This window comes from Neofelis nebulosa, chromosome 2 (assembly GCF_028018385.1).
Source record: "Neofelis nebulosa isolate mNeoNeb1 chromosome 2, mNeoNeb1.pri, whole genome shotgun sequence".
Classification (NCBI taxonomy): domain Eukaryota; kingdom Metazoa; phylum Chordata; class Mammalia; order Carnivora; family Felidae; genus Neofelis; species Neofelis nebulosa.
This window is the reverse complement of record NC_080783.1, coordinates 201,004,790-201,030,318: the sequence shown is the minus strand read 5'-3', so window position 1 is coordinate 201,030,318 and position 25,529 is coordinate 201,004,790. Positions and strand designations below refer to the sequence as shown.

At 38.6% G+C, this 25,529-nt stretch overlaps 1 protein-coding gene across 14 annotated transcripts in view; it reads left to right on the top strand.

The window, feature by feature from the left end:
* LOC131505159 (mediator of RNA polymerase II transcription subunit 18) overlaps positions 1–25,529 on the top strand; it is a 135,659-nt gene that overhangs the window by 58,121 nt on the left and 52,009 nt on the right. For 7 of the 14 annotated variants that reach the window (XM_058718404.1, XM_058718402.1, XM_058718407.1 and 4 more), the window contains one exon: positions 828–881. In XM_058718404.1, coding sequence (XP_058574387.1) covers positions 828–881 — 54 coding nt within the window. Of the gene's footprint in view, positions 1–827; positions 882–23,919; positions 23,938–25,325; positions 25,494–25,529 lie in introns of all 14 variants that reach the window. The other 7 variants (XM_058718400.1, XM_058718395.1, XM_058718396.1 and 4 more) reach the window with 3 other exon arrangements.

The window sequence follows — 25,529 nt, the reverse complement described above, 5'->3', positions numbered from 1 at the left end:
TGAGTTTTATCGGGTGTCTGGGGCGGGGTGGGGGGGGTATGTGTTTTTACATAAGAACTATCCTTTTTCCTTACACTGTAGTAAATTCAAGATGGGGGCTGGAAAGGTAACTTACTTGAGTAAACTGAGAATAATATATTTTAAAATGAAAATTAGGGGCATCTGGGTGGTTCAGTTGTTTAAGCATCAACTTCAGCTCAGGTCATGATCTTGTGGTTCGTGAGTTTGAGCCCTGCATTGGTCTCCACGCTGATCATGCAGAGCCTACTTCTGATTCTCTCTCCCTGTCTCCACCCCTCCCCCACTTGTGCGCGCACTCACGCGCACTGTGTCTCTGTCTCTGTGTCTCTCAAAATGAATAAATAAACTTAAATTAGCCTTAAATGTTTTATGATATTTTTATACTACATATCTGTATCTCAGCTGTCTTAAAATAAACCCCAGTTGGTAATGTTCTCACTTAATACATTATACATTTCTATAATGTTCCAGCCTTAATGTTTATTTTATTTTGAGAGAGAGAGAGTGCATGTGCGTGCATGTGGGCACAGAAAAGGGGCAGAGAAAGAAAATTCCAAGCAGCCTCCGTGCTCTCAGTGCAGAGCCTGACGCCAGCGGGGCTCAGTCCCACCAACTGTGAGATCATGACTGAGCCGAAATCAAGAATTGTACGCTTAACTGACTGAGCCACCAAGGCACTCCTGTAATGTTCCACTTTTAAACTATAACCACTGTTACTGAATTGGGTGTTAAAAAAAAAAACAAAAACATAAAAGGTGGTGGGTTTTATGTTTTACAGTATATCATTTACCTTTTTCTCTCTTTAGAAACTATACCTCACCTCCCTAAACTGGTTAATAGTGGCATGGAAGATCCATTTGGTGAGTATCACTTAACATTTTTCTTAGTAAATGATATTTGTGTTTTATCCTCACCTCCATTAAACCTCTGTAAATTAATTTTTTTCATGTTCAGTATGCTGCTCTGTAGCTTAATGGCTCTCAGGCTTTTTGGTCTCAGGATCCCTTTATACTGTAAATATAATTGAAGGCCCAAGAGAGCTTTGTTGGCATGACTTATATTTATTGATATTTACTATGTTATATTTATTGATATTTACTATGTTACTGTGAAATATGTTACTGTTGATATTTACAATGTTATACAAATTTTTAAAATATTGTTTCATTTATAACAGCTTTAATAAATTCATAAGCTTCATAAATAACATTGCTAATGAAAAATAACTCCCAAAACAAGGGGGGAAAAAAAGCAACAAGGGAGGGATTGTTTTACTTTTTTTGCAAGTCTCTTTAATGTCTAACTTGATAGAAGACAACTGGATTCACATAGCTGCTCCTATAGTCTGTTCTGTATCACATACCATGTAGTCTCTGGAAAATTGACTATACAGTTGAGAGATTATGAGAGTGAAAAGGCAAATAACATCTTTGTCTTATTTTTAAAAAATAATTCTAACCTTGCTATTTAGGGGTCCCCAGTGTTTCCTACATTGTACTTTGAGACCTGCTGATCTAGAATGCTACTTACTTCAAATAAAACAAAGAACCATTTGGCAAGTTAAAATAAGAAGTTTAAAATTCTCGATCTTGAACACTTAGGAACTTATGAATTCTTCTGCTTGGTTGGAAGTTTAGTTCTGCTACTATTTCCAAACAAGTGTGCTTTGAAGTTCTTCATTAGTACTTGGCCAGTGAAAGATACCATGGAAGTAATCATAATGGCAAGGATGTTCACTATTTCTAGTGAAGTTTGTATGTATGTGATATTTTATCTAACAACAGCATGGTTAAGGGAATGTAAATCTAGATACACAAGGGTTTAGTATCTACCTTTCTGACTAAAAAGTAAGTTACTGTTTTCCTATTGATTCTAATTTCAAAGAGAGATATAGTCTAGGGTATCCATCCCTTCCTCCCCCCAAATCATATTACAGATTAGGAAGACTAGTTAGGAAGAATTTAAAATTTAAAATAGGAGTTTAAAATATGCAAAAAAAGGGACCAGAGACTGTTTTCCTTAGACTGTTAACCTTAGCATGCTGGAGTAGATTTTGATTCAGGCATTTTGTGATTCTTTGCTAAATGTGAAGAAATCTGAATCTCCTCTTATGCCAATGTAACTTGAAGTATAAGAAAAATATTACCAACTTTATATTCTACTCATGCCCAGTTACCCTAGATGACTGAGATCAGCGCTTGGGCTACTGGTACAAGTAATGAGTAGTTCAGGTTAATAGCTATTGTCTTGCTTTGAGAACTTTGCAAGATCCAAATTTCTTCTGCTTTTAAAAAAAAATTTTTTTTAATGTTTATTTATTTTTGAGAGAGAGAGACAGACAGGGTGTGAGCGGAGGAGGGGCAGAGAGAGAGAAAGACACAGAATCCGAAAAGAGGCCCCAAGCTCTGAGCTGTCAGCACAGAGCTGGATGCGGGGCTCGAACTCACAAGCGGTGAGATCATGACCTGAGCCGAAGTCGGACGCTTAACCGACTGAACCACCCAGGTGCCCCTCTTCTCTCCTTTTAATGTCCGTAACTGCTTTTTTAGGACCTTGGCCCCCTGAAGGGCTCTTACATCAAGTTCATCAACATAATCCTTAGTTTGAACACTAGAGGGCAGTCAGTACTTTAGTGATAAATTTGTAGTTTTATTATTAAGTTAATTCTGGTGGGGATTCCTTATGAATGGTTTAGTAAATCTAGTTGATTTTGGTTGCTTGGTGACAAATCGTATAGAACATGTACATGTGACAAACTAGAGTAACTTTTGACAACTCCAAGAATGTTTACTGGAAACAATTTTTCTCTATAACCCCCCTTACCTCACCTAACTTAAGCATAACTTAAATTTAATCGCATCTAATTAATGTGCTTTTGATCACCAACATGAGAAAAAGGAAGGTGGTGTTCTGTGCTAGTGAGATTTTTCCTCTTCTACTTTAAATCTTGGAATCATAACCTGATTAGCATTTATATTCATAATGTGGATTCTAAAGAAAAATGGAATTTTCTTATTTGCTTACAAAACATACATATGATAATGTTTGCTGGGTTATGATCTGCTCCGTGCCATTTGGCAAAGAAAAGAATTCTGAATGTAAAATAAGTGTGTTTCGAAGATGGTAGAGTCCTTATAAGATAGGGTGAGAATTTTGTGATAATTAGGTTAGCTAACAGTTATACAAATGCAATGAAAAAGAATTATTTGTTGTATTCTGAAAACAAAAGTGAGGGATGTTGACCCATCAAGTTACAGTGAGCAGACCTAACGCCTCTGGGACCTTCCCTACGTGGACAGATATTTACACATTTCATTATATAATATTTTAAAATCACCTTTGTTAATACTATCACTGGTCTCACTGTAAAAGTCTTAAATATTGAGAAGTTGTCACACTCACTCTGGATATGTCTTCCAAAATTACCATTCTCTTTTGAAAGCCTGACTTATATCACTGGCAACAAGTACTGTCAGTTTTCTTTGTAGTGATAGGCTCACTTTCATTCAATTTTGAGACAATACCTGTCAAATATCTAAGCTTGAATAATATAGTTTGTCATTCAACCCTTCAAGTAAAAATGGTGTTTTATGGAAAAAGAAAAGAAAGAAAGAAAAATACCTGGCTAGTTCAGCTGGCAACTCATTCACACAAGTGCTTTTCCTAAAGGTAACTGTTGTACGTAAGTATATGTTTTAAGCGTACTTCCCATTTCCTCATACAGAATAATAGAAGGATATGTACTGAAGGATTTAGTTTTTATTAAAACTAATAACTTTTACTGCTTTATCAAAGACATTCTTAAAATTGACATTGTTCTTCAACTGCAGTAATGTAGTGGTGAAGACCATGAGTTCTATTAACAGTTTGGTGCCACTGCCTTGATTTGTGTTAAGGTATCAGCAGTTTTGCTCACCATTGTTTTTGACCATCAGGATAAGTGTCAACACCAGAAAAAGGCAAATAATCCTTTAGTATTACTAAGTCTGTAGCTGTACCTCTTAGACTGCTGGAAGGATTTCAGGGATCCCCAGGCATCAATGGACCATCCTTTCTTCAGTTTCCTGAGGCTTAAGGAGTCTATTCTATGGAAGAAAAGCAACTTTGGGCAAAGTCAAGACTTGTCCTGGAGGTTGTACTGGGCAGGGCTCCAGTGTGGACCTAGTCTTGGACAGGTGGCAGAAAGACGGTCAGAGGGAGTGGGCAGCTCTGTGATTTCTTCTAAGTTGACCATGACCCACCTACAGCTTTCAGGACTTGGTTAAAGAACACTTCTCTGGGATGAAACGAGTGTTCTGAGCTCGTTAGGCAGCCAAGTATTTTGAATAGAAATTCATCAGCATTTAGTCAAGATAAACTGAGATATTGTCAAGATAAACGTTGTTATATTGTATTAGTCAAGATAAACGTTCTTTTATTGAAAGAGGATAAATTGCAGCAGAGATCGTGGTGCTGACAACCTTCAGTCTGTCTCTTGAGTCATACTGTTTCAATCTGGGCAGATGTCTCTCTAGGTGTGGTACACAGCTGTCATCCTGGGTAACCCTGCTCACTTGGGGACTCTGCTGCTCTCCTGTGTTGGCCTTTGTTTAGTAAACCCCATGTCTTCTTCTTTCTTGATTGCCAGTTGCTTCTCAATGCTTGGCTTCCTAGAATAGTTTCCTGATTTTCACCTCTTTTTCCTTTAGTTCTGCCTCCTAGAAGACTTCTTCATCTTTACCTTCAATTAAAATTTTCTTCTCTACTATTATGTTTTGATTTTCTAGGAGATCTTTTTTTTTATTTGTGGAATGTTTCTTTCATAGTATTTTTGTTTGTTTGTTTGTTTCAACAAATTTTCTTTGCCTTGCATAGTTTCTTTTCCCCTAAAGTTGCTTTTCTCTCTTTGTTTTGATCTGTTTTATGTTAGAGTTTTCCTCTGATGTCTCATAATAATTAGCTGTCTGCTTCTGATTAAGAGTGGGAAGCTTTAAATTAGAAGCTTTAAACACATAGGCTGATTACCTTTGGGCCTTTCTGTAGGGTGAGCTTCTTGTCCCTCTTGTTGAGGAAAATCCCCACACCAGTAGGAGAAGAGTCTTCCTGTCACTGACTAGATTTCCAGATGGTAAGGGGTGAGGGGGATTGGGCAGGGCAGAGGGGTTTGCTCCATTCAGCATTGTTGTGCACATGGTCACCTAATTCCCCTCAGGTTTTAATACTGTCTTCCCATTGTCAACTGCCTTTTGTGTCCTCAGTTCAAAAACCAGTTGTTTAATCTCTTCCAAGAAGCACACCTCTTGAGGGGCACCCGGGTGGCTCAGTCGGTTGAGCATCCGACCTCGGCTCAGGTCATAATCTCAGTCTGTGAGTTCAAGCCCTGCGTCAGGCTCTATACTGACAGCTCAGAGCCTGGAGCCTGCTTCGGATTCTGTGTCTCCCTCTCTCTCTCTGCCCCTCCCATGCTCATGCTCTGTCTCTCTCTCTCTCTCTCTCAAAAATAAATAAACATTAAAAAAAAAACTTAACAAAAAGAAACAGACCTCTTGAATTCTGCCAGTGTTGGTGTGGGAACAGACATTCAAAGTCATGGAATGGGGAAGGTGATAAAGGAATCAAACAGCTTTTACCCTGATTCTCTTTATTTTATTTCTTTCCCTTTCACCTCCAGTTTCAAAGGGACCTGGTAGAATTCAATGAAACTATTATTATTGTATATTAATAATTTTTACTTGGGGCGGGGGGAGTAATGGCTACACTGTACATTCAGTGCGAGAGGAAGGAAGGGTCCAAAAAAGATGTGTATACAGTTTATGCTATGTGATATCTCGTCCCCTACTGCTTTTAAAAACGGCTCATTAGGGGCGCCTGGGTGGCGCAGTCGGTTAAGCGGCCGACTTCAGCCAGGTCACGATCTCGCGGTCTGTGAGTTCGAGCCCCGCGTCAGGCTCTGGGCTGATGGCTCGGAGCCTGGAGCCTGTTTCCGATTCTGTCTCCCTCTCTCTCTGCCCCTCCCCCGTTCATGCTCTGTCTCTGTCTGTCCCAAAAATAAATAAAAAACATTAAAAAAAAAAAAAATTTTAAAAACGGCTCATTACTGTTTTTGCTTTCTTTCTTTCTCTCTTATCAACTGTTCATGGGTTACCAGCCACTCTCCCCATAGCATGCCAAAAGAAAAGGGATTGAAACTCTGTCATATGAAGCTCCTAAAGGTTTTCTTAGGTAGGAGAGGATCTGTATACTAAATTGCCTTCCCCAAATCTTCTGACTTTATTAAGTTTCTGTATACCCTTTCTTATATAGAAGTAAACACAATTTGTTGAAAAGATTTCTTTTGGTATGTGCTTGATGAAATAATTATTTAATGAGATAGGTTGTTAGTATGAATCCTAAGTTTGAAATTGGTTGCAAAGGCTTTATTCATATGCATGGTATTCTGGGAACAGTTTTACAAGGTAATATCTGTTTTACATTAAAATTTGTATCACATTGGGAATACGAGAAGCAGTGTGTTGAAGTAGAACAAAAGCTATATCTAAACAAATAAAATTAATTTATTTTCTCCTCTTCTGTATCTGAATTTATAAAATAACTATTATGTTATAAAGGGATTTTTCCTAGCTATTCAAGGACATTTGTTAAGGAGTCATGCTCACAGCTAATGCACTTAACTTCAAGGTTCATGGGAAAACAGGTTGCTTGGCTGGCTGGGTCAGTGGAGTATGTGACTCTTGATTTTGGGGTTGTGAGTTCAAACCCACTGGGTATAGAGATTGCTAAAGTAAAAAATAAATAAAATCTTGGGGCACCTGGGTGGCTCGGTTGGTTAAGTGTCTGACTTCAGCTCAGGTCATGATCTTGTGGTTTGTGAGCTCAAGCCTGGCATCAGACTCAGCACTGACATCTCAGAGCCTGGAGCCTGCTTATGATTCTGGGTCTCCCTCTGTCTCTTTCTCTGTCCTTCCCCCCACTTGTGCTCTCTATCAAAAGTAAATAAATAAAATAATAATAAATAAATAAAATCTTTAAAAAAATAGGGCTTCTGGTTGGCTCAGTCAGTTAAGCCTCTGACTCAATCTCAGCTCAGTTCTTGATCTTGAGGTCGTGAGTTCAAGCCCTGTGTTGGGCTCCATGCTAGGGGTGAAGCCTACTTAAAAAAAAAAAAAAAAATCACCAAAGTTCATGGGAAAACATTTTTGTGATGCTGTCATGTTGTTACCACTTGAAGCTCTAAATGTGTTAATATCACATACCCTCCTCCCTCTTCCCTCCTCCTTAAGAATGAAGACCAAAATATGAACTTAATTAGTTTTGAGATCCTTAGGGAGTAGGAGATGAATTCCTTTGGAATTAAACTATGCCAAAAATGATATTAGTTCTATTTTTTTCTGTAGTTTTGAATAGAAAATTTAAAAAGCATTATTATAAATATATATTAAATATCTTCCTTTTCTTTTTTTTTTTTTTTTACATTTTTTATTTATTTTTGGGACAGAGAGAGACAGAGCATGAACGGGGGAGGGGCAGAGAGAGAGGGAGACACAGAATCGGAAACAGGCTCCAGGCTCCGAGCCATCAGCCCAGAGCCTGACGCGGGGCTCGAACTCACGGACCGCGAGATCGTGACCTGGCTGAAGTCGGACGCTTAACCGACTGCGCCACCCAGGCGCCCCAATATCTTCCTTTTCTGATAGGACTGTAAACTTAAGGAGAGCAAGATCTTTCTGTTGTTCCACTACCCAAGAGTAAGCACACAATACATATTTGTATGTATTTCTTATAGTGATTTTAAATTTTCTGCGTAAAGTAGAATAACCAATTATCAGGGAAATAGCACAAAACGCCAGCTTCTGTAAACTTTAATAGCACTGATATCATGTAATTATTTTTTTTTTCTGTCTGTACCACAAAAAGATGAGCCATAGTGGAAATGCAAGCCTGAAAAGTAGTAATGCTGACATTCTGGACTATTTCCCATATACTTTCTCTACTTTTCAACCCTTCTGACTACTCCGTGGTCCCTACCTCATAACAGGTGTGATGAGTTGACTAAATGTGAAGCCTGATTTCCATCTGAATTTACTTCTGCATACTGAGCCCTTATCAATGTGCAATGAACATAGCATAGGCCATGAGTATAAAAATTCAGGGATGCCAGGGTGGCTCAGTGGATTGAGCTTCTGACTCTTGATTTCGGCTTAGGTCATGATCCCAGGGTCATGGGATTTAGCCCTGCATTTTGCTCTGTGCTGAGAGTAGAGCCTACTTAAGATTCTTTCTCTTTCCGGGGCATCTGGGTGGCTCAGTCAGTTGAGCGTCTGACTTTGGCTCAGGTCATGATCTCATGGTCCGTGAGTTCGAGCCCTCCCATCAGACTCTGTGCTGACAGCTCAGAGCCTGGAACCTGTTTCAGATTGTGTCTCCCTCTCTCTCTGCTCCTCCCCTGCTTGCACTCTCTCTCTCAAAAATAAACATTTAAAAAAAAATTTTTTTAATTCTCTCTCTTTCTCCTCCCCTGCCTCTCCCCTGTGCTAGCACACTCTCTCATATAAAAAATAATTAAAATTAAAATTAAAAGGAAATAATAGGAGAGAAGGATGGCTTTCACTTACCATTTTGTATCTTACTGTATGGTTTGCGTCTTTTAACTATGTACCGATATTACTTTTATTTTTTTTTTTTTTAAGATTTGAGAGTGAGAGAGTGTGTGAGTGGGGGAATGGCAGAGAGAGAGAGAGAGAGAGAGAGAGAGGAAGAGAATCCCAAGCAGTCTCCACACTAATAGTGTAGAACCTGATATAGAGCTCCAACTCACAAATCATGAGATCATGACCTGAGTCGAAATTGAGAGTTGAATGCTTGACCAAGTGAGCCGCCCAGGTGCCCCTGTATTACTTTTATTTTTCAAAACATAAACAAGGATTTTATCTGCATTGTAGTTTTAAGGACATTTTTGTTTCTTCTTTATATTTCTCAGTGTTAAAGTATATAAGACTAATTTTTTAAATATTTATTTATTTACTTATTTATTTAGAAGGAGCCTGCACATGCACACAAGCGGGGAAGGGATAGAAAGAGAGGGAGAGAGAGAATCCCAAGCGGACTGTGCACTGATAGTGCAGAGCTTGACTCTGGCTGGGCTCGATCTCACAAATCGTGAGATCATGATCTGAACCAAAATCATAAGTCGGATGCTTAACTGACTGAGCCACCCAGGCACCCCTATAAAACTAATTTCTTAAAGGAGATAAAAGATAGTAGAAAGGTTTTGTTAATGGGGATTAAATACTATAATGGTCATTTTACATGCACAGTTTAACTGTTGTGCCTAAAATAACCATGTTAACAATGTGGCCTTTTAAAATACAAGACATTTTATTCTTCTCATGAACTAGATTCAGCCTATTAAAATACAAGACATTTTATTCTTCTCATGAACTAGATTCAGCCTATCCTATCAAACTCCAGCACCATTGACTTGGTCCTCATCCATTCATTTGTTCAGTAAATACTGAGCAAAATCAGCGAGGCAGCATGTCCTAACAATTAAGCCCTTGGCTTTGGAATCAGACAAACTTGAGTTCAGATCCCAGTTCTGCCATTTCTTGGCTATGTCCTTTGGCAATACAGTTACCCTTTGATCTTTAATTTGTCTGTAAAATAAGAATATGGATTTTGCCTTTTCCACAAAGTTGCTATAAGAATTAAATGAATTAGGAGCACCTGGGTGGCTCAGTCGGTTAAGTGTCTGACTTTGGCTCAGGTCATGATCTCACAGTTCCTGGGTTCGAGCCCCACATCGGGCTCTGTGCTGACAGTACAGAGCCATCTTAGGCTTCTCTCTCCCTCTCAAGATAATTAAATATACTTAAAAAACTAAAATTATTAGGGGCGTCTGGGTGGCTCAGTCGGTTAAACGTCCAACTTCGGCTCAGGTCATGATCTCGCGGTCTGTGAGTTCGAGCCCTGCGTCGGGCTCTGTGCTGACAGCTCAGAGCCTGGAGCCTGTTTCGGATTCTGTGTCTCCCTCTCTCTCTGACCCTCCCCCATTCATGCTCTGTCTCTCTCTGTCTCAAAAATAAATAAATGTTTAAAAAAAAAACACTAAAATTATTAAATGAAATAATGCTTGTAATGTTTGTAACATGATGCCAAACACATAGTAAATATATAATAGCTGTAATATCTAAGCCACTAAGGGTATAAACGTGAATAAGACATGATCCCTGGTTTTTTTTGTTTTTAAAGTAATCTCTACTCCCAATGTGGGGCTCAAACTCATGACCCAGTATCAAGAGTCACATGCTCTTCCAGCTGAGCCAACCAAGCACCCCTGGTCCCTGTTCTTATGGAGCTTTCAGTCTGGGTTAAGCAGTTACAAGGTGCTGCTTAGGATCCCCCCGCCCCCCCGACTTCTTTCTTTAACTTATGTCTGGTTAATTGAGATATAATTTACATACAATAAAATTTACCCTTTTTAGGTATATATATATTCCTGTGTTTTTGAAAAACATGTAGGTTGGTATAACCACTACCACAATCAGGATATAGAGTGTTTCACCGCAGAACTTCCTTGTGCACCTTTTTAAAAAACATTTATTTATTTTTGAGAGAGTGTATGCGTGGGGGAGGGGCAGAGAGAGCAAGAGAGAAACCCAAGCAGCCTCTGTGCTGTCCACACAGACTCCAATGCGGGGTTCGAACCCAGGAACCATGACATCATGACGACCTGAGCCAGCAGTTGGCCGCTTAACTGCGCCAACCAGCTGCCCCTCCCTGCTTACCTTTTTAAATAATCTCAATCTCGTCCCTCCACTCTTAGCCCTTGGCAACCACTTAGATCTGAGTTCTGTCCCTTTTTCCATAATGTTATATAAACAGAATTGTATGACACATAGCCTTTTTTGTTTTTTTCCACTTAGCATAATGCTGTTGAGATTCATACATGCTATCAAGTATATCAGTAGTTCATTCCTTTCATACCTTTTCCGGAGTGTCATATATTTGGATTCATTGCCTTTTAAGATTTACTTTTTTCACTCAGTGATATTCATTTAAGGTTCCTCCATGTCTTTTCATAGCCTGATAGCTCCTTTCTTTTTAGCGCTGAATACTATTCCATTGTTTGAACGTACCACAGTTTATCCATTCATCTACTGAAGGGCCTCTTGGTTGCTTCCAAGTTATGGCAGTTATGAATAAAGCTGCTATAAACGTGTGTGCAGTTCCTGTGTGGACATACATTTTCAGTTATTTAGGTAGATGCCAAGGAGTACAGTTTTTGGAACATACGGTAAAAGTATGTTTAGTTTTGTAAGAAACTGCCAGATTGTGTTCCAAAGTGGCTGTCCTAGTTTGCATTCCCACCAGCAGTGAATGAGCCTTCCTGTTGCCCCACGTCCTCACCATTCTTTAGTGTTGTCCATGTTTTGGATTTTGGTAATTCTAATAGTGGTTTCTCATGATGCCTTTAATATGCAGTTCCCTCATGACTAACTGAGTGACTTGTCATGTGTTTATGTGCCATCCATATCTTTGGTGAATTACCTATTACGATTTTTCCCTCTTTTTAAAAATTGACTTATTAATGAGTTGGAAGAATTCTTTACATGGTTCACATGCAAGTTCTTTACGATATATGTGTGATACTTGTGTTTTCTCCCAGCCTGTGGCTTGTCTGATTAGCAAGTTTTTAATTTGATGAAATCCAGTTTTTTTCTTTTATGGTTAATGCTCTTTGTCTTCTAAGAAATCTTTGCTTAACCCAGTGTCACAGAGATTTCTCTGTTTTTTCTTCCAGATGGCTTACAGTTCTAGGTTTTCCATTTAGGCCAGTGACTCTTTTTGAATTAATTTTTGGATATGGTACAAAGCTGAAATGTTCTCTGTTGTCTGCTAAATTACTTTAGCACTTTTGTTGAATACCTGATAACTTGAGCAATTTTCTAGAAAAATATAATTTACCAAAGTGATTGAAGATATAAAAATCCCATATAGACTAATAGTCATGTAAGTAATGTTAAAATGTGTCTAAGCTCAGTGGGTTTAATGGTAATTTCATTCATAGTGTGAAGAAACAAATAATTATAATGCTGTATCAACCACAGGAGAACAGAAAAAAAGATAGAAAAATACACCCATCTATCATAAAGTTAACAAGATCTTGATAACTTGATACTTGATAACTAAAAGCTGACAAAGATAGTACAAAAATAAAAGTGGCATTTCTCTCATCTCAGTGTATATAGTTATAGAGATTTTATATAAAGTACTTGCAGATTAAATCCAACAAATGATTATTGCATTTTTTTCTGATTACAAAAACCACACATATTTCTTCCAGAAAAACTAGAAAATACAAAGTGACATAAAGAAAAAACTTTTATGCCCAGTGATAACTACTGATCTATTGATACCATTCTGATGTATCTGCTTCCATGATCTTTTCCAGAATTACCTGTATCATTATACATTTTTAGCAAACTGACTTAGAACTGCTTTTTTCCCCATTATGTCACATCTCTCAGTATATTAAAGGAATATGATCAAGAGGATTTCTTTTAGGATCTAAAGATATTGAGGAATCTATAAATAATATATTAGTACATCAGAAAACAGGAGGAAAATGATATGCTCATTTCTGGAGATGACAAAAAATTTTTATTTTTTTTTTTAATTTTTATTTTTTTAAAGGATTTTTTTAAGTTTATTTATTTCGGTGAGGGAGACAGAGTGAATGTGAGTGGGAGAGGCAGAGAGAGAGGGAGAGAATCTCAAGCAGGCTCCGCATGGTCAGTGTCAAGCCCGACTTGGGGCTCCAACCCATGATCTGAGCCAAAATCAGGAATTGGACGCTTAACTGACCGAGCCACCCAGGTGTTCTGATGACAATTTTTTTTTTATAAAATTCAACTATTCCAGCTAAAAACTTATATTAAGAATCTGATGATTTATTTTTAAACGAAAAGCACCTGCACATTCCTACTAAATTGATTTAAAAATTGGAAACATTAAGACACATTTTATAAAAGTTAGATACAATTTCTTTTGCCCACCTCTGCCGCTCATTGACAACCCACAGCATGAATGTTGTATATATCCTTTTAGTTCTTTTTTTTTCTATTGCAGTATGTTTACATACAGCTTAAACATAATAAAGAATGACTCTCTGGGGCGCCTGGTTGGCTCAGTTGGTTAAGCTCTGACGTCTGCTCACGTCATGCAGAGCTCCTTCAGATCTTCTGTCTCCCTCTCTCTCTGCCCTACGCCTGCTTGTGCTCTCTCCCTCTCTTTCTCAAAAATAAATAAATATTTAAAAAAAAAAAAATGGCTCTCTGAATACCACCCTTACCAGTGAGATATTGAAGAAATGTCCACTAGAATAAGAACAAGACGGGAATGCCCACTGTTACCTTATTTAACATTATTTTGGGAGTTCTTAGTGTAGTAAGGCAAACACTAATCAGAAGTTCCAATAATGAAAAAGTTAATTATATATTTGTTGACCAATATTATTTCCTCTTCATAAAAATACTCCCAAGAGAATCAACTGAAAAAGAGTTCAGTAAAATGGCTGACTAAATGCAAAATAATTGTTCAAAAATGAATCGTTTTAAATGTACATATAATAAATTATGCCAAAAGACTAAAGGAATTAAAAGCCCTTTACATGCACAACCCAAATTATGAGATACCTAGGAATGATTGTAACAAGAAGTCCATAAGCTCTATGATACAACTGGAAATTTGCTATAGAGGAGGGAATAGAGGCATTGTGTCAAGCAATGGGAAAATTAGTGCCATGTATTACTAAATTTACTGTATAGATTTAATGCAGTTCTAATAATTCAAGTTAATTTATTTTTAAATTTTTTTAATGTTTTTTTATTTTATTTTTGAGAGAGAGAGAGACAGCATGAACTGGGGAAGGGCACAGAGAGAGGGAGACACAGAATCTGAAGTAGGCTCCAGGCTCTGAGCTGGTAGCACAGAGCCCGACCTAGGGCTCAAACCCACGAACCACGAGATCATGAAGTTGGACGCTTAACCAACTGAGCCACCCAGGTGCCCCAATTAAAGTTAATTTAATTTATATTTGCTTTTGGTATTTGACAAAGTGTATAAAATATAAGTTAGAAAAAAAGTTAAGTAATTAACTGCCCCTTTTTTGTTGATTTATGACGCTATTGCAGCAAGCTAAGGTTTGTAAGATCTCAAGTATATTTTTGGACTGTGCATTCTGTTCTATTGAACCACCTGTCGATTTTTACACCAGTTGTACATTGTTTGTTATTATTATCTTTTCTTAAGTAGGCTTCATGGCCCAGCGCAGAGCCCAGCACGGGGCTTGAACTCATGACCCTGAGATCAAGACCTGCGCTGAGATCAAAAGTTGGACACTTAACCTTAAGACTGAGCCACCCATGCACCTCCTTATTATTATTATAGTCTTATATTTTAAGGTCTAAAACAATACCCTTCATTATTCTACTCTTTCAAACTTTTCTTGGTTATTTACCTAGAGAAATAACTCTGATAAAGAACAATGCACACAGCACAGTGTTTATGGCATATTCCCATTTAAAAGTGTATAATTTTTATTAAACAAAAAAGTCTTTTAAAGTTTTTGAAATTTTTATGTTTTTCTATTAAGTGATAAGTAAATATCTTTAATTTAAAAAATGTTTCCTCAGCTTTGTTTCAAATTCACATTATGGTCAATGGGATTTAAAAGTTGATAATGAGACTAGTATAAACATTTTCCATTAGGCAGGAAACCATTAATTTCAAAACAACATCAGTGGTTATCTTCTTGTGCCTGTTCAGAGTTCTGTCATGTTAAAAATGACCTTTTGTGGAGCGCCTGGCTGGCTCAGTCATTAAAGCATGTGACTCTTTTTTTTTTTTTTAATTTTTTTTTTTTTTTTAACGCTTATTTATTTTTGAGACAGAGAGAGACAGAGCATGAACGGGGGAGGGGCAGAGATAGAGGGAGACACAGAATTGGAAACAGGCTCCAGGCTCCGAGCCATCAGCCCAGAGCCCGACGCGGGGCTCGAACTCACGGACCGCGAGATTGTGACCTGAGCCGAAGTCGGACGCTTAACCGACTGAGCCACCCAGGCGCCCCTAAAGCATGTGACTCTTAATCTTGGTCGTGAGTTTGAGCCTCACATTGGAGGCAGAGTTTACTTTAAAGAAATCACCTTTCATGGTAGAGCTTTGCCTTGACTCAAAAGACACCGTTTTTACAAGATTATTATTTGAAACATCAGTGGAGTCCAGAATACGTGTGTGCACGCACACACACACACACACACACACACACACACCCGTAATGGAAGGTTTCATTAAAAGAAGGTGATAGCAGTATAATAATGGATTATTTGTGAAATGGTGCTGATGGTCTTCAGTTCCTTATTGAAGATTGTTTTGGTTTTTCCTCATCAAATCAATGTTTTTATGTTGGTAGCCAGAATGACATTAGGTCAAACTGTAGTCTGTAGCTACAGCTTTCCTTTTTTTCCACTGCATAAAAAGATTAAATACTACAAAAAAAACCCAAAAAAACAATAATAATAACTGCATTTGTCTTGACTATTTAAATATTTTTAAATTTCTTTTGATGATTCTTTATCTTCTGTTTTTCTTCTTTGATCTCCCCCCAGATAATTTAAATGCTATAAAACAGGTGGGTCTGGCTGCTTTATTTTGTCCATTTTCTCCCAGAGGTCAGTCTTTCCCCTTTTCAGCTTAGAGCTCAATAATCAAAGGGCTTGAATAGCAAGAACCCTTAAGAATCATGTCTTAACTAATGAAAGAAAGAAGTGGCACTCAGGTGGAGCTTTGCCAGTACTAAAGGTGTGTGCTTGTTTAGTTCTGGTTTTAATCTCATAGTACATCCAAGGCCAATGGCTTAACGTTGGTTACAATGAAGTTCAGGTAGTTTTGCTTGATAATTTATTTTCGTACTCACTGTATACTCACTCCAACCAAAAGGTGAAAAGGTGGATGAATGGATGATTGGCTGGCAGACTGATTCATTAATTCATTCAATAAATTTTGTTGGTACACTGCCCTAGTTGCCATGAAGGGAAAAAATAAGATACAGTTTCAGCTCTCAAAGAGGAAATTAAGAACTGTCAATGTGAGGCAGAGTGAATAAATGTTTTTATACATATGAAAAGAGTTGCATTATTGGAATTTCATGCCATGTTATTGAGCATGACTTGTACTTATGGAAATTATTAAAACCAAATTTGCTTGTATAGATATATATTTCCTTTTTTATCTCTGCATTCTTTGAACAGCTTAGTGGTGATTTCTTTTTTTTTTTTTTTTTTAATTTTTTTTTTCAACTTTTTAAATTTATTTTTGGGACAGAGAGAGACAGAGCATGAACGGGGGAGGGGCAGAGAGAGAGGGAGACACAGAATCGGAAACAGGCTCCAGGCTCCGAGCCATCAGCCCAGAGCCTGACGCGGGGCTCGAACTCACGGACCGCGAGATTGTGACCTGGCTGAAGTCGGAGGCTTAACCGACTGCGCCACCCAGGCGCCCCAGTGGTGATTTCTTTAAGGAGAGTTTTTTTATTGTATTTGTCTTGTATCAAGAGAATTTGGAGAACATGGGGAAATAGGAAAATCTAGGGGCTTCCTAATTACCTAATAACCTTAAAGATACAGACACACAGTATATGATGATGAAACATACTGTTTTATATGGCTAATAATGCCCCCGGTGTGGGTTAAAGGTGCTTCTCATGAAACACTGGGGCTGGGGTATTTTTGTTATAGGTTTAGTTTGAGGAGTGGTAGAAATGTCTCTGACCCAAATAGCCAACCTCTCTTGATTTTAGACCTTTCATTCATTTTCTAAGAATTTCCTTTATTTATTTTTTTAACTTTAAAAACAAATTTTTTTTTAACGTTTATTTATTTTTGAGACAGAGAGAGACAGAGCATGAACAGGGGAGGGGCAGAGAGAGAGGGAGACACAGAATCTGAAACAGGCTCCAGGCTCTGAGCTGTCAGCACAGAGCCCGACACGGGGCTCGAACTCACGGACCGTGAGATCATGACCTGAGCCGAAGTTGGATGCTTACCCGACCGAGCCACCCAGGCGCCCCTAAGAATTTCCTTTAAAGATTGGTTTTATGATAGGAAGCATCATTCTTGGTGATGGTCATACTGGAAATTCAGGGATGGGCTAAGAGAACAACTATTTTTTTAATTTTAACATTGTCATTTTGGACAATTTGTATAACTGCTCTGTGCCTGAATTTTACTTTTGTTACAGTAATACCTCCAACAGTGTTTCTAAGGTTAAAAATAAGTTGTGTGAATTCAACTTATATTTAGGTATACAGTATATTAGTAGGAGTAGAGATTCACGTCCAGAGTACTTAGATATGAGCCCCAATTTTGCCATTTGTCGGCTTTGACCTCACTGGACAAGTTTACCCCTGTGTGACTCATCTGTTAAGTAGGATAATAAATGGAATCCTTTTGATGTCCTTGTTGTGAGAATTAGATTAACACATGTAGAACACTTAGAATAGTCCCTGGAGTTATAATATAGGCTCAGTTAGTGTTAGCTTATTCATAGAAAACGAGGGGAAAGAATGCATGGGAAATTGAACTTAGTTTATTCTTTCTAAGATTTAGCTCTTTTTCATCAGCTCTTTTGTTAAAGATGTTCATATGTAACAAAATAGATATTTAGTATTATTTTATCTCTTGTGTTCTGATTTTTCTGGTAGAAACATTATCATTTAATGAAATGATTGGGAAACAAGAATGAAGGGGAGAAAAAGCAATGAAACTGCTTTTTGGGAAACAAGAATTTCCAAAAATTGGGAAACAAGAATGAAGGGGAGAAAAGAAATCACCTTTGAGTGATTAAAAACTGGTGGTGCTAGTTTAATCCTCGTAACCGTTTCTCCTAGAAACTAGAAGAAAAGCAGAGCTGGGTTTTTTTTCAATCACTTTTTTTATAAATCTAAAACCAACTATAATTCAAAGATTGTGTTGCTGTAAGCATAGATGGCAGTGAATTTGTAATAACATTTAATCTGTAGCTTTCAAGATAATCTCAATTATGCCTGTCTTTTTCTTTCCTTTTTGTCGTGAAATTGTTAAGTGACTTATTCTAAGTTCATTACCTACCAGCCTAGCACTTTCCCCAACTTAAATACTTCATAACCTGAAAAGGATATTTGCAGTCTACACTAGTGAAAGATCCTGTTCTCCCTTTGCCTGTCTCCATTGTTTTCAAATATTTATTGAATGCCTACTATGTGCTGAGCAGTATGTTACTTGCTGAGGATATATGTAGGAGAGACAAGTAAGTAAATAGATAATTAGAACAAAAGTGATGTGTACCCCTGTATGTAGAGGTATACTCAGGGTGACTTGGGAGCACAGAAGAGGTATACCTGATTCAGTCTTAAGTGTCAAAAGGTAGATGTTCAAAGGTGGCTTCAAGGAGGAAGTGACACATAAACGAATTTGAAGGAGCAGGACTTAGCCAGATGAGGGGATGTGGGGAGGGAGATGACTTTCCAGGTAGCTAGAACAGCAGATGCCTCAGTAGATAGACCCGGGAGAGCACGTCATAGTTCAGGAACTCCACGAGGTGCAGCAGGACTGAAGACTAGTCCCAGGACTGAAGACAAGTAAGTACGGGAGAGGAGGGAGAGAAGAGGCTCATTAGAAAGGTAGGCTTAGATCAGGGCTTGAAAGATTTTTTTTGTGAGCCGTGAAGAACACTGTTAAATTTGTGCTGTTGTAAACATCACTGCGGCCCCACTGTTGAGGATAGATTAGAGAGGAATCAAACTGGAAGCAGGAAGCAGTAAACTATTACTGCCCCAGGCACACAGAGGAGGATGTCAAAACTGAAAGCTATACTCCACAAACAGACTATGTCAGACTGGGGAGATTTGTAAAATTGTTTAAAGATACAGAAGACTTTTTGCCCCAAGTGAATGAATCTCAGAAGAGTTCTTTCAGCCCTTTATCTTTTTTATTTTCCTTCAGCACAACAAACTGGTTGTCAGCTCCTCCCTGGATTTTAGGACAGGTGGTATCCTGAAGGCCCTTGGTGCATAGGCCCGGCAACCAGATGAGTGTTAGTACAGTGTTTAACAGCTAACTGGATACTGTGTAATTTCGGGCTTTTTCAGTAAAAGAAATTATTTTTAGGCTGAAAACACAGTAATCAAATTTGCATCTTGAAAGATTTTATTTGGTGATTACATTTTTACAGCCTCATCAGTACTAATAAGGATTATCTTTTCCAAAAAGTTAGACTAGAATTAGGCTAGTTGCTTTAGTATAGACAGGTGAGCAAAATCACACAATTGTCCGTATTTTTTCTGACGTCACCAGATTGTTGTCCTAAAGTGTTAATGTGTTTCACTGTTCCTTTTTTTTTTTTTTTCCTAATGACAGACGGGGAGCAGGGGAGAGGGGCAGAGGGTAAGAGAGAGGATCTTAAGTGGACCCCATGTTCAGCACGGAGCCCAATGCAGGGCTCAATCCATGACCCTGGGATCATGACCTGAGCCAAAATCACCAGTCGGATGCTTAACCGACTGATCCACCCAAGTACCCCTTTTTATTTTGAAGATTATATTTTTAAGTAATCTCCACACCCAACACGGGGCTTGAACTCACAACCCCAAGACCAAGAGTTGCATGCTCTACTGACTGAGTCAGCCAGGTGCCCCATGTTACTTTTTTTTTTTTTAATTTTATTTTTTATTTTTTAAAATTTGTATCCAAATTAGTTAGCATATAGTGCAACAGTTATTTCAGGAGTAGATTCCTTAGTGCCCCTTACCCATTTAGCCCATCCCCCCTCCCACAACCCCTCCAGTAACCCTCAGTTTGTTCTCCATATTTATGAGTCTCTTCTGTTTTGATCCCCTCCCTGTTTTTATATTCTTTTTGTTTCCCTTCCCTTATGTTCATCTGTTTTGTCTCTTAAAGTCCTCATATGAGTCAAGTCATGATTTTTGTCTTTCTCTAATTTCACTTAGCATAACACCCTCCAGTTCCATCCACGTAGTCGCAAATGGCAAGATTTCATTCTTTTTGATTGCTGAGTATATATATACACACACAATAGAGTATTATGTGTATAGAGTGTGTGTGTATATATATATATATATATATATATATATATATATATATATATATACACAGAGTGTGTGTGTGTGTATATATATATATATATATATATACACACACACACACACACACCACATTTTCTTTATCCATTCATCCATCGATGGACATTTGGGCTCTTTTCATACTTTGGCTATTGTTGATAGTGCTGCTATAAACATGGGGGTGCATGTGTCCCTTCAAAACAGCACACCTGTATCCCGTGGATAAATGCCCAGTACTGCAATTGCTGGTTCGTAGGGTAGTTCTATTTTTAGGTTTTTGAGGAACCTCCATACTGTTTTCCAGAGTGGCTGCACCAGCTTGCATTTCCACCATGTTACTTTTTTTAAAACAAGATTTAGAAGGACAGTTTTGTATAATCCAGAACATAATGTTTCTTTGAATTTGAATTTAGAAATTATATGCATAGCTTTTTTTTTTTTTTTTTTTTTTTTTTTTTTTTTTTTTTTTTTGCCCCTGTGCTTCATCTCCCAGAATTTGTGATTGTGAAAGATTGAGGGTTTTGAGGGAAGAGAATGCTACAAAAGAGGTGGATACTTCTTACATGGAAATCAAAGAATAAAGTTCATTTGAGTTAATAGCTGGAGTAAGTTTTATAGAAACACCACTGATATAATCATCCTTGGTTCCTATTACAGGAATTACTGTTGACTCATGGGGTAACCAGGTGTTCATTACTCAGATTTTTATTTAGTAGACGACGAACCCTTTATTCTCCTACACGTTTTAAAAAAGAATGTTTAAGGAGATTCCTTGTTAGACATTTTTGAGTAACTTTTACAAACATTGTAGCTATTAGCCGACATTGATTGTATTCTTACTGAAAATGTGGCTCAGAATATTCCTTGGTAATGTTTAGATTTCTTTCTCACTTAAAGGGTTGAGGGCCAGATGAGTTAGAGTTATGAAAGAGAAGGAAGGAAGGAGAGAACTGGCAGTGGCTAATAGTCACCTCTGAGTCATCAGCAGTGAATGCCACTTTACTGGGGAACATTTAACTCGTTTCAAAACCCTGGGATGGGCAGCCCTTTGATTTCTGACTGGTTAGTTTCTACACATCATTGATACCTTGTGGTTTCTTAACAGAGGCCACTAGGGACTTAGTTTTTGTGAATATCATGTTTTATAAAGTACTTTTTTTCTTTAAAACTCCTCAGTCACTTTCACTGTAACTCATAAAATCTACCTTCAGCGCATGAAAAAGTACTGTTTGGAGAAATAGAAATAATAAATGGATGGCCAGTAAGATAGAGGTTAATTTTCTTTAAACATTTTTTTTTTTCTTTATTTCTGAGAGGCAGAGAGAGACAGAGCGCGTGTGGGGGAGGGGCAGAGAGAGAGGGAGACACAGAATCTGAAGCAGGCTCCCCGGCTCTGAGCTGTCAGCACAGAGCCCGATGAGGGGCCCGAACTCAGGAACCGTGAGATCATGACCTGAGCCGAAGTCAGTCGCTCAACCGGCTGAGCCACCCAGGTGCCCCGAGGTTGTTAATTTTCAATTGATAACAAATGGATATAATTCTTAGTAAATCTTTAAAATAAAGCCATTCTTGGGATGCCTGGATGGCTCAGTCAGTTAAGCATCCAACTCTTGACTTTGGCTCAGGTCATGATCTCACAGTTCATGGGATTGAGCCCTGCGTTGGGCTCTGTGCCAACAGCAGGAAACCTACTTGGCATTCTCTCTCTCTCTCTCTCTCTCTCTCTCTCTCTGCCTCTCTGCCCCTCTCCTGCTTGTATGTGTGCTCTCTCTCAAAATAAATAAATATTTTTAAAAAATTTTAAATCATTCCCCTTCCTTAGACTTTGAATTAGTATTAATAGTCAAAGACTTTAACTGAGTATTACTAGAAAAAGAAGTAGTAATTCAGTTACTAAAGGAAGAGTGTTACGTGCACCTGGGTGGCTCAGTCGGTTGAGTGTCTGACTTTGGCTCGCGTCGTGATCTCACGGTTTGTGGGTTCGAGCCCTGCGTCAGGCTCTGTGCTGACAGCTCAGAGCTTGGAGCCTGCTTCAGATTGTATCTCCCTCACTCTCTGCTCCTCCCCCACTCATGCTTTGTCTCTCTCGCTTTCTCAAAAATAAAATAAACATTAAAAAAAAAAGAGTGTTAAAGCTTAGTAGTTAGTAGCTTAGTAGTTAGTGCTGTATGTGCTGTATAGTAGCTTAGTAGTTAGTGCTGTATAAAAAGAAACTTTTTTTTTTTTTCTTAAACTTGTCAGGGTTCCCTCATAGTATAGTGCCTTTAGTAGGTTAGTGCCTTGGAAGATAGACACCACACACTGAAAGGTACAGTTAGTGCTGTTTTGTTATTACTAAAAGACTTTAGTGGACTTGAAAAAGCCTTCAGGTGCATTATGTCCAATAGAACTTCCTGCAGTGATGGAAATGTTCTATATCTGCACCATCCATCGTGGTAGCCATGTGTGGCTATTGGGCATCTGAAATTTGGCCAGTACAAATGAAAAACTGAATTGCAAATTGTATATAATATAAACAGATTGAATATAAATTTAAATAATCATATGCAGCTAGTGACCATAGTATTAGACAGTCCATCTGTAGATATTTGAGAACTGAATAGCATATTTGATAACTGTTAGTTCAGTGACCAATCATTAAAATATACTCCAGGGGCGCCTGGGTGGCACAGTCGGTTAGGCGTCCGACTTCAGCCAGGTCACGATCTCGCGGTCCGTGAGTTCGAGCCCCGCGTCAGGCTCTGGGCTGATGGCTCGGAGCCTGGAGCCTGTTTCTGATTCTGTGTCTCCCTCTCTCTCTGCCCCTCCCCCGTTCATGCTCTGTCTCTCTCTGTCCCAAAAAAAAAAATAAATAAAAAAATGTTGAAAATATACTCCAGAGTAAGCAGTATTCATTTGTAGTACCTTTGAAAGTGTCACCTTTTATTTTGCTTCTCTTAGAACTGATGGAACTATAGTACAGGCATACCTCAGAGATACTGTGGGTTCAGTTCCAGACCACTGCAGTAAAGCAGATTTTGCAATAAAGCAAGCCAAATGAATGTTTGCCAGTGCATGTAAAAGTTATGTTTATACTATATTGCAGTTTACTAAGTGCACAGTAGCATTATGTTTTAAAAAATCCATGTACACACCTTATTTTAAAAATACTTAAAAAAAAATACAATTATAAGTAAAACCTTGCATTGTAACAGAGTAACTTGTTCTCTGAGTGTTCCATGAGATGAACAAACATTTCTAATAAATTTTAACTTGATAAACAAGCAGTGTCTTGCAATACGAGTAGTACGTGGTGCCAAATGTCCCATGATCACCATTTAGCCAATGGTTCTTCTCTCTTTCTCCTTCTCTATGTGTCTCTCTCTTCCTCGCTGTGGGACTGTGGGTGATCGTCTCCCATGCTCAGATGCTCTGTCTCAGGCCGCAGTGTTTGGCAGAAATCAGTGATTTTTCAGAACGTTGGAAGGTGCCCACACTGCCACTAGTATACTTTTTTGTCACTTCAAAGCACCTATAGACAGACCTTTGCTTTTTCATACAAGAGTAAGCTTAGGAATGCTTTGCTTCATTCTAGGTCAGGCTGCCTGCAGATATAGACCCTTTCCTCTGCTGCCTTATTGCCAGTTACATTAAATACAGTAGATGACAAGTTTATTAATACTGTACTGTAATCAACATCCGTTAGTGATAATGAAAGTGGTCCTACACCATAATCCTCCTCTCTCTTCTCTCTCTCACACCAGCCATGAAGGCTTTCAAAGGTAAGTGTAGGTTAACTTGTTTATTTTTCTTTATATTTTGTATTTTCTTTATTATTTTCTATTATGTTACAATATTGTGATCATTTTTATATGAATTATTTTGGGTTGTGGAACAAATCATCCGAGTTTCCATTATTTCTTATGGAGAAATTCACTTTGATACACAGGTGCTTCGGATTATAAGCATGTTGCCAGAATGAACTATGCTCACAAACTAAGGTTTTACTGTACTTTACTTCTGGAGCACCTGGGTGGCTCAGTCAGAAGAGCATGTGATTCTTGATCTCAGGGTCATGAGGCCAAGCTCCACGCTGAATGTAGAGCTTACTTAAGAAAAATACTTGAGGGGCGCCTGGGTGGCGCAGTCGGTTAAGCGTCCGACTTCAGCCAGGTCACGATCTCGCGGTCTGTGAGTTCGAGCCCCGCGTCAGGCTCTGGGCTGATGGCTCGGAGCCTGGAGCCTGGAGCCTGTTTCCGATTCTGTGTCTCCCTCTCTCTCTGCCCCTCCCCCGTTCATGCTCTGTCTCTCTCTGTCCCAAAAATAAATAAAAAACGTTGAAAAAAAAAAATTTAAAAAAAGAAAAATACTTGATTACTAAAAAAACACTAACCATCATCTGAGCTTTCAGTGAGTTGTAATCTTTTTGCTGATAAGAGGGTCTGGCCTTGATGTTGATGGCTGCTGACTGATCAGGGTGGTGGGTGCTAAAGGCTGGGGCAAGTTCTTAATATAAGACAATGATGTTTGACACATCGGTTGACTTTTCCTTTCAGCATCATAACATGTGGTGCTGTTTGATAACATATTTTACCCACAGCAGAACTCCTTTCAAAATTAGGGTCAATCTGGGGCTCCTGAGTGGCTCAGTCGGTTTAAGTGTCCAACTTCGGCTCAGGTCATGATCTCACAGTTCATGAATTTGAGCCCTTCATTGGGCTCTCTTCTGTCAGGGCAGAGCCTGCTTTGGATCCTCTGTCTCCCTCTCCCTCTGTCTGTCTGCCTGTCTGTCTCTCTCTCTCAAAAATAAATAAGCCTTAAAAAATAATTCAAGTCAGTGCACCTGGGTGGTTCAGTCAGTTGGGCATCCGACGTCGGCTCAGGTCATGATCTCACAGCTTGTGGGTTTGAGCCCCACATTGGGCTCTGTGCTGACAGCTCAGAGCCTGGAGCCTGCTTCGGATTCTGTGTCCCTCTCTCGCTCTGCCCCTCACCCGCTCATGTTCTGTCTCTCTCTCTCTCTCTCTCTCTCTTAAGAATAAATAAAACATGAAAATATAATAATAATAATAATAATAATTCAAGTCAATCCTCTCAAACCTTGCTGCTTTATCAACTAAGTTTATTTGATATTTTAAATCCCTTGTTGTCATTTCAACATTCTTCGCAGCATCTTCACCAGGAGGAGATTCCATCTCAAGAAACCACTCTCCTTGCTCATCCATAAGAAGCAACTCTTCATCTGTTCAAGTTGTATCATGGGATCACAGCCATTCAGTCCCATCTTCAGGCTCCACTTCTCGTGCTAGTTCTCTTGCTGTCTCCACCCCATCTGCAGGTACTTCTTCCATTGAAGTCTTGAACACCCCCCCGC